Source organism: Mytilus galloprovincialis, chromosome 10 (genome assembly GCF_965363235.1).
Source record: "Mytilus galloprovincialis chromosome 10, xbMytGall1.hap1.1, whole genome shotgun sequence".
Taxonomy (NCBI): domain Eukaryota; kingdom Metazoa; phylum Mollusca; class Bivalvia; order Mytilida; family Mytilidae; genus Mytilus; species Mytilus galloprovincialis.
Genome location: NC_134847.1, coordinates 55,458,291 through 55,468,645, shown reverse-complemented (window position 1 = coordinate 55,468,645; position 10,355 = coordinate 55,458,291). Strand labels below are relative to the sequence as shown.

The 10,355-nt window shown below is 31.2% G+C and overlaps 1 protein-coding gene across 1 annotated transcript; it reads left to right on the top strand.

Moving 5' to 3' along the window:
* On the top strand, positions 1-1,587 carry LOC143049245 (acetylcholine receptor subunit beta-like 1). Its single transcript, XM_076222949.1, has one exon. The coding sequence runs from the start codon at positions 113-115 to the stop codon at positions 1,277-1,279; it is 1,167 nt and encodes a 388-aa protein (XP_076079064.1). The 5' UTR covers positions 1-112; the 3' UTR covers positions 1,280-1,587.
* Positions 1,588-10,355: the final 8,768 nt, after the last annotated feature.

Here is a 10,355-nt window from a genome sequence, read left to right as displayed (position 1 = left end):
TTATATGTTTTAAAACATAGTTGAAACGCTTAATTTGTGTCTGTGTGTATCATTCTGTGCAATTCAACTTATATTTACCAGTAAATGTGGAACTCTTGGAAGAAAATAAGAAATGAATCGTTTCATTTTCTGTGTCTTGATATTACTCCCGTTTCCTTTGCCGAGTTTTGGACAAACTTTAGTTAATGTGACAAAACAATATGATGATCTTTTCAGTAGTTATAGGAAAAATATTATACCTGTGGACAATCATTCAGAACCATTAGAAATTTCACTGGCTTTCTATTTACTATCTATCAATTCTTTTAGAGAGATCGAGGAAACGCTCGTTCTAACAGGAGGATTATCAGTGGTATGGAAAGACACATCATTGTCATGGAATCCTGAAGATTATGGAAATACATATTTATTGGAAGTGGATTCAACTGATATTTGGATACCGTGGATTTATCTGATAAATAATGCAAAGAAATTTGAACCTATCGGTTTTGATTCTGCTTTTAGAGTATTTTTAAATAGCAGCGGATTTGTTCAGTATTCCCCGGGAAGTATTTTAGAAGCAAAATGCAAAACTGATATTTCAAAATTTCCTCTTGATACCCAACCATGCCTCTTAGAATTTATCATTTGGAATGGAGATGCTGGTACTTACAAATTAATATCGTCATTTGATGAAGTAAATCTAGATTACTACACAAAAAACTCAAATTGGGAAGTGGTAACTGGAGACACCTATGCACAACTACACCCAAGCTATTATTTTAGGTTTTTTATGAGTTTATCATTAAAACGCGAACCAGTGTACTATATAGTAATGATTGTTCTACCGACTGTTTTGTTGTGTTTGCTCAATCCACTAGTGTTTTTACTTCCGGTAGAATCAGGAGAGCGTATATCCTTAGCAATGACAGTACTTTTGTCGTACGCCATATTTTTAACGCTTGTTTCAGCATCAATCCCAGCATCCTCTAATCCAATGTGTTTCCTGTTGATTGTTATGATAATTATCATGTTGATGAGTGGATTAACGGTAGTGGCTGTCATTATAACAACCAAGCTATACTACGAAGAAGAATATTTCCCTGGAAGGATTATGAAATTTTTCCTGAACAGAAAGACAAAGAATCGGGACGTTACTCCTATGGGCTGTGAGAAAAAAGAGAAACAACTCTATAATGGAAAAAATGCATCTAATTTTCTCGACAAATTGTTTTTATTTTCCTCATATGCAATTATTGTAATAATTCTTGTGGCTTTCTTTCTGTATGTAAATACGTGAACACTTATTAAGACTTAATCCAATGTGTTTCTTGTTGATTGGTATGATAACTATCATGTTGATCAGTGGATTTACGGTAGTGGCTGTCATTATAACAACCAAGTTATACTACAAGGACGACTATTTTCCTGGAAGTGTTATGAAATTTTTCCTGTACAGAAAAACAAGGAATCAGGTCGTTACTCCTATGGATTGTGAGAAAAAAGAAAAACATCTCTTCATGTATCTAATTTTCTCGACAAATTGTTATTATTGTAATAATTATTGTGACGCTCATTCTATATGTAAATACATAAACACTTTTAAAGACTCGATAAATAAACATTTAAAAAATCATCTGCTAATATAGACGGTATATATATAAAGAAAACAGTAATATTATAAAAAACATAACTCCGAGTTGAAATTCCTAAAGGAAAGGTTCTCATCAAATCAAAAGCTCAAACACATCAAACAAATCGATAACAACTGCCATATTTCTGACTTGGTACAGGCATTTTCCTATGAAGAAAATGGTTGTTTAAACCTGGGTTTATAGCAAGCTAGATCTCTCACTTGTAGGACAGTCACATCAAATTCCATTATATTGACAACGATGTTAATAGTCACTGACGACTGTATGTTGACCTGGAGATGTCTTTTGGTTCCATAACCATCATCCTTTCACTTCTAAAATAGACCCAAAAAAAAAGTGATTTGAAGCTTCTACGTAAAGAAAACGAGACATGAAATTCAAACTGTATAGTGAGACATTTAACTGCCATTAAAATAATAAAATGAATTGATCCTTCCTGATATCTTTAATCAATTTTATAGTACCAAAAAACAAATAATTGTCGTCACAATCAATGTAAAAAGTACATAAAAAACGTTGACTTAAAGAAAAAAGAAGAAAATGTGAACTTGACATATTTACTAAATGGAATTTCAAAATATAAAATTTTATGTACTGGTAATTATAAATGAGGGACATTTGTTCCGGGACTTATGTTTAGATTTTTTTGGGTCCTGGACCCAATGTAATAAATACTTAAATCGTTCTTATGGTGTACTGTTATACCACTGTCCCAGGTTAGGGGGAGGGTTGGGATCCCGTTAACATGTTTAACCCAGCAACATTATTTATGTATGTGCCTGTCCCAAGTTAGGAGCCTGTAATTCAGTTGTTGTCGTTTGTTCATGTGTTACATATTTGTTTTTCGTTCATTTTTTTTTACATAAATAAGGTCGTTAGTTTTCTCGTTTGAATTGTTTTACATTGTCTTATCGGGGCCTTTTATAGCTGACTATGCGGTATGGGCTTGCTCATTATTGAAGGCCGTGCGGTGACCTATAGTTGTTAATGTCTGTTTTATTTTGGTCTTTTGTGGGTAGTTGTCTAATTGGCAATCATACCACTTCTTTTTTTATATTAAATGATTATTGGTTGGAGTTGTTGATAAAAAAGGCAACAGTAGTATACCGCTGTTCAAAACTCATAAATCTATGGACAAAAAACAAATTGGGGTAACAAACTAAAACTGAGGGAATTGCATTAAATTTTAGAGGAGAACAACGACACAACATTAAAATGTAACACACACAGCAACAGAATAAGCATTAGACAAAATCCGATGAGAATAACCAATATAACATCAAAACCAAATACATGAATTTGGGATAGAAAAGTATCGTGACACGTCTTAAATTAAAGTAATTTGAATTCACACTCAAAAATAGGAGAAAACAAACGACACAACGGAAACACAACGTAAAAATGTTACACACACAGAAACGAACTATGATATAAAAATGGCCATTTTCCTGACTTGGTACAGGACATTTTTAAAGAAAAAAAAATGGTGGGTTGAAACTATAGAACAATTTATGCTATTGCAAACAGTAAATTTTATCAAATGAATATAAAAGATTTACATGATAAAACTGACGTCTTAACTAATTACAGAAAACAAACCCCGAATACATAATACATTGAAGACCAACACAGAAAATAGACACACCCGACATACGAGGTGGTGAAATGGTACAATATTACTCCATGCAGACATGTGAATTTCTGAAACAGCACAAATATGACGTCATATTTGAAAAATTATGTCTAAAAAATAAGATAGAAATAGGATTGATTTAAGATTATAATAGAACTAAATACTGATATTACATTTAAACACAATGCACATTGCAACACTAATCAATAGCAATATATATATATTATATATGTCTGGTTTGTTTTGAATCTAACTTCAAACATAAAAATCGTACAGATTACGTTGAACAAAATCAAAACTAGTAAATGAAAGAGGTGATTAATTTTCTTTACCATAACACATGAATTTAATAGAAAAGACGTCAACCAATTTGACAAAACTGGATCAATTGATGAAAATTACAAATATAACATCAAACTAAATACATGAATTTGGGATAGATAAGTACCGTAACACGTCTTATAGTAATGCGAATTCACACTCAGCAAAACAGTCACAATCGGGAATAAGTCACGTTCGGTAATTAAAAGATTAGACGACGTAATGACAAACCACAATCTACCATGTGGTAAAAATGTCCTTAGCTAGTTTGGTCAAAGACACATCATATGGATCAATTAATTCGTGATGGTGTCCATAAAATTTTAATCTTTCCTTCTCATCACTTTGTTGAAGCAGTTTCTGTGTAAGGAGCACACTTCTGTATTTGAAGTCCGTATAGAGTGAACATGCACGAGAATAACGTATCAATTGTGATATGTAAACACCATACGAAGGGGCAGAGGGTATGTTACTGCTGAGAAATAAGAAATTGATAATTGGGAAGTTGAAATCGTCCCGTTTATCATAGATTTTCGTGTGAAGTCGTCTATCTGCGTCAATATTGAGGAAAAGATCAAGGTATGAAGTAGTCCTTCTATTATCAGTAGAATCCTTAATTTCAAGTTCGCTGGGATATATGAGATATAAGTATTGGCTGAAATATGGGTTATTCAATGATAGAACATTATCAATATATCGGAAAGTAAAATTAAAGAATTTTGCAAGGTGCTTTTTCTTTTTGTCTTTTAGAAGGTTCTGAATGAATTCTGCTTCATACGAGTACAAAAACAAATCGGCCAGTAGGGGTGCACAATTAGTACCCATTGGAATACCGACTCTCTGTTGAAATATAAATCCTCCAAACTCAACAAATATACCTGATAAACAATATCACATTGTGGTGAATTAGACTTATCACCGAATTCATTCTTGAATGATCAACACAATGGGAGTAATATCTGCTACATCTTCCGAAGCACTCGATATCACCCCCGTTTTTTTAGTTTTAGTCAATTAGTTTTCTTTCTTGTGCTTAATGAATTGCCTTTTTGTCATTTTTTAACATTGCATTATCAATTTGGTTTTGATTTTTGAGTTTGGATCTTTCTCCTCTGTTTTACCTGATCAACAAAGAAAAATATTGTACTTAAATATGTTGCAAACTAAAGTTACATTCATCTTGTACCTTGGATGCATATAAAGTAATTTTATTTCATATTTATTATAAGGGATTTTTTTAGAATATTGTAGACTTTATCTACATTTAAGCCAAAAATTACTGTTAATCTTGTATCTAGTTATTAGTCTTTCTACATGTTCATGTACATATAGAAATTGCGTTACTGTAAACTGTCTTAGCTTTGATTAGCCTATTGAGAGGTGATTAAGTATCGTATTTTCAAATTTGCTTAATATGCAGTTATATAGAGAAAAATACAAGTTCGCGACCATTTATATTCACGTTGTTTTACTGCTCGCGAAAGTCGCGAAAGTAAATCCTTTTGGAACATTAGTTTTTTTACAGTATATAGAATAACAAATGTTATATCCGGAGAAGACTTTAAAGGAGCTATATCAACAAAATACAAAATAAACAATTATGATCCATTAATGAAAGGTACTTGCAAGTGAACAAATCGACCTAGTTGAATCCATATTCATGTAAACGTCACTTTAACCCCTTAGTAAGAGATGGATAACACATGAATCGTGCATGACTAGTTAGTAAAAGGAAATTAATGTCAACATTGGAAGTAAAAACTTCTGGTAAGATATTTGCTTCACAAAATTCATTGTTATACAGGTAATAACGAGGATTTTTTTTTATATATCTTAAACCTATAATATGAAATTAAACAGACCTAGAAAAATCAAATTGCACGAGTTCATTACCTATTTACATCTATTATTATGTTTACATCACTTATATAATAATCGGAAGTTTTCGAAGGTCAACTCGAAAGTAAATTAGATGGCGTCTAGACTTAAATACACACAAAACGATGAGACATATTATCGAGCACATGCCTTGTACCTTGCATATTTTATACTTTTTATTTTTTGAATAAATGTTTTAATATGTTATAATGCAATATGAGAATTCAACAGCTAGTGCTGGTCTTTAATAATATATATTGAATGCAAGAATACATGACCTATCTATTGTACAACTTATGTATGAAATTGAGAATGGAAATGGGAAATGTGTCAAAGAGAAAACAACCAGCCTTTAGTAAAGACAACAGCCGAAGGCCACCAATGGGTCTTGATCAATTAAAGAGTATATCGAATGACAACTTGGACTGACGATTTTTTTTAAAGAACATAGAGTTCCATGTCAAAACAGAAATGCAATATCATGTCTGAAAGACGAAAACAAATAAAATCTACAAACCACAACAGCGCAACATATGACTGAGGACATTCGTAGTTTTCCTTTGTTTGATATGCAAAAATATTGTATCAATATAATCAACATTACTTATGTGACAGAAAAAAATTGAGTAATTAACAACATATGATATAGAATTTTATCTTATTCTTACATGGTCAAATTAAAAAAAATATATTTTCCCCATTTTTTGAATTGTTTATTGATGTCATGACTTTCAACATTGTAAAACTTCTAACTTATAAATTAACTTTATTTCCATTGTACTTTCCTTGATTTTCAATTTACAAGGATTATTTAGCAAATATGATGTTTTTGTGATTTCATGGGTAACAAATGATCTAATGAATAAACACTTGACAATATGTTTCCAATGCTAAAAAAAAATATAAAGACATTTAAAGAGAGAACATAACATAAATCATGAATCAACTGAAACCAACATGAATTTGATAAAGACAGATACTTAAAAGAATTGGATTTAACAACCAAGAACGACAATAACACCCGTATAGGGGTAACACCAATACATGACGACTATTGAAACATTGTACACAAAAGTTGAGTTAATCTCTCGTTTTCCATTAAAAAAGTAACATTCCTATAGAAATGCTAATTAACCTTTCGTGCCCAATCACACTGGTAGAATTGCAATTAGAATCCAATAATAAATGAATCTTTATATGAGCACGTTTTAATGAAAGCCAATCATCAATTATTACAATGCGAAAACATTTGAAGCTTCTTTCAGTATATAAACGTCATTACGTATATAATTGTCTTAAGATATTTAAAAGGCAATGTTCCTTCAAACGAGATATGCATTTTACGGTATTTAAACTTTGAAAAGAGATTAAACGGTGTTATATACGTCAACAATATTATTTGTGAAACATATTTAAACGCTTAATTCATATCTGTGTGTATCAGTCTGTGTAATGCAACTTTTATTTACCATTAAATGTGTAACTGCTTGAACTTGACGAACATAAGAAATGACTCGTTTCATATTCTGCTTCATGGTATTACTCCAGTTTCTTTTGCCAAGTTTGGAACAAACCTTAGAAAATGTGACAAAATTATATGATGATCTTTTCAGTAGTTACAGGAGAAATATCAAACCTGTAAACAATCATTCAGAACCAATAGAAATATCACTGGCTTTCTATTTATTATCTATCAATTCTTTTAGAGAGATCGAGGAAACACTCGTTCTAACAGGAGGATTATCTGTGGTATGGACAGACACATCGTTATCATGGAATCCTGAAGATTATGGAAATACATATTCATTGGAAGTGGATTCTACAGATATATGGTTACCGTGGGTTTATCTGATAAATAATGCAAAAGAGTTTGAACCTGTTGGTTTTGATTCTGCTTTTAGAGTATTTATAAATAGCAGCGGATTAGTTCTGTATTCTCCGGGAAGTATTTTAGAAGCAAAATGTCAAACTGATATTTCAAAATTTCCTCTTGATACCCAACCATGCAAATTGGAATTTATTATTTGGAATGGACATGCTGGTACTTACAAAATAATATCGTCATTTGATGAAGTAAATCTAGATTACTACACAAAAAACTCAAATTGGGAAGTGGTAAATGGAGACACGTATGCTCAACTAGATCCGAGAGGTTATTATAGGTTTTTTATGAGTCTATCATTAAAACGAGAACCAGTGTACTATATAGTAATGATTGTTTTACCGACTGTTCTGTTGTGTTTGCTCAATCCACTAGTGTTTTTACTTCCGGTAGAATCAGGAGAGCGTATATCCTTAGCGATGACAGTACTTTTATCGTACGCCATATTTTTAACGCTTGTTTCAGCATCAATCCCAGCATCCTCTAATCCAATGTGTTTCCTGTTGATTGTTATGATAATTATCATGTTGATGAGTGGATTAACGGTAGTGGCTGTCATTATAACAACCAAGCTATACTACGAAGAAGAATATTTCCCTGGAAGGATTATGAAATTTTTCCTGAACAGGAAGACAAAGAATCAGGACGTTACTCCTATGGGCTGCGAGAAAAAAGAGAAACAACTCTATAATGGAAAAAATGCATCTAATTTTCTCGACAAGTTGTTTTTATTTTCCTCATATGCAATTATTGTAATAATTCTTGTGGCTTTCTTTTTGTATGTAAATACGTAAACACTTATTAAGACTCAATAAATTAACTTTTGAAAAAATAATCTGCTAACATAGACAAAATATATATAAAGAAAAAGTAATATAACAAAACTACTGAACTCCGAGGAAAATCAACAAAGGAAAGGTCCTAATGAAATGGCAAAATAAAACGCTTAAACACATCAAACAAATAGATAACAACTGCCATATTGCTGATGTGGTACAGGCATTTTCCTATGTAGAAAATGCTGGTTTGAACCTGGTTTTATAGCTAGCTAAACCTCTCACTTGAATTACGGTCACATCAAATTCAATTATATTGACAACGATGTTAATAGTCACTGAAGACTGTATGTTGACCTGGAGATGTCTTTTGATTTCATACCCATCATCCTTTCACTTCTGGAATAGACCCCAAAAAAGTTATATGAAGCTTCTACATAAAGAAAACGAGACATGAAATTCAAACTGTATGGTAAGACATTTAACTACCATGCAAATAATAAAATGAATTGATCTTTCCTAATATCTTTAATCAATATTTAAGTTATTTACATTTACATGTAATTTGTTTTTTAGTATCATAGTACCCTAAAATAAATAATTTCCTTCGCAATCAATGTAAAAAGTAAATAAAAACATTGCCTAAACGAAAACGAAAGAAAATAAGAACTTGATGTTTTTACTAAAAGAAATTTTTAAATATTGAATTTTATTTACTCGCTATTATAAATGGAGGGCATTTGTTTTTGGAATTTACGCTACGCTTTTGTTTTGTCCTGTACCCAATTTAATAAAAACTTATATGATTAATGGCTGGAGTCGATGATATACAAGATAACTTTGTTGTGCTGTTGTTTTGTCTATGTAACGCCTACCTGGTTTTTATGTATACGTCTGCTTTTTAAAACTAATTGTAATAATTGTTGTGTGACATTTTACTTTAATAAAATGTATAAAGTTTTCTTATATCTTTTGATTTATACATATATATGTTTGTAGCCACACAATGTTAGATCTTTAAACTTGCGTTAGAAATTTTTTGTTCAGCGAATTATATATTTAATAACACACTTTTTTCATTCAACGTTTGAAAGTAATGTATTTTTGTTTTATTTGAGATACTAGTATTTGGTTGTTTATACTCTTTTAATCGCAATGTTGATGTTTTTAATTAAAAAAATGTAACAAAAATACAGAACTCCAAGGTAAATCAAAATGGTGTTGTCAATACAAGTTACTATATTCAAACTTTATAAACCAACGAAATGAATGAAAAATGGCCGTTATATTTGGTAAAGGTATTTCCAAATTGGTTGGTCCAACCTGGTTTTAAAGATATTTAATCCGCCATAAAGTATATGGTTAATATCCTGTTTATCTAGTCAGTATTGTGTGTATAAATTGGTTTGTACCTTCTAAAATATATAAATCTTATGAATCACGCAAAATATGAGCGAGACAAAAATCACTTACGGTTTAGAGACGGAATCACCGCCCAAAAAAAATTGCGATTTAGTTCGAAATTTCGAAACCGTCTCACGACGCATTCAAGCAAAGTGGATATTATTAATGAGGATAGAGCTTGAGATCTAAAAGAGCTGGTTTCACCCGGCAAATATTAATGATTTTAGAATTCAATCAGTGGTTGTCTTCAGTAAGTATTTTTCCTGTCATTAAAGAAGTTTCGTGTAATGATAAGACTGCCGTCTCTGTAAAATTCTGCTGACAAAAAAAAATATAATTATGTTTTAGGGTCGTTTGGTTGCCATCACATTGACACATATTTATTTACCCATTTCGTGTGTAAATTAGTATCAAAGGTACCAGGATAATTATTTCATACGACAGACGCGCGTTTTGTCTTTTAATAAGACTCATCAGTGACGCTAAGATCAAAATAGTTAAATTGCCATACAGATTAATCAATATTACCAATTTTGCTTGAATAGTATTAATCACACAAATATGCGTACCATAAAATGTCAAGTGTGTAGTGTCTATAATGAATAGTCTACCCTAATAGATGTAGGACTGTTTGACGACCAATCTTAAATTAAAAAAAAAGGGATCCGACAAAATCCCCAAAAGATAACAAAACTAGAAAGTGCGTTGAAACTTGGCTTTTACATTTCAAAGACGCAAACATTCAAAAATTAAACTGAATAAACTATTATAGTTATAAAAATAGTGTTATTTCTTAAATGCGGAAGTGGAATAATTAATCCTTTTTT

What these genes read in the sequence shown, in the direction of transcription:
- LOC143049245 (XM_076222949.1), top strand. Translation starts at nt 113, where the DNA reads ATGAATCGTTTCATTTTCTGTGTCTTGATATTACTCCCGTTTCCTTTG.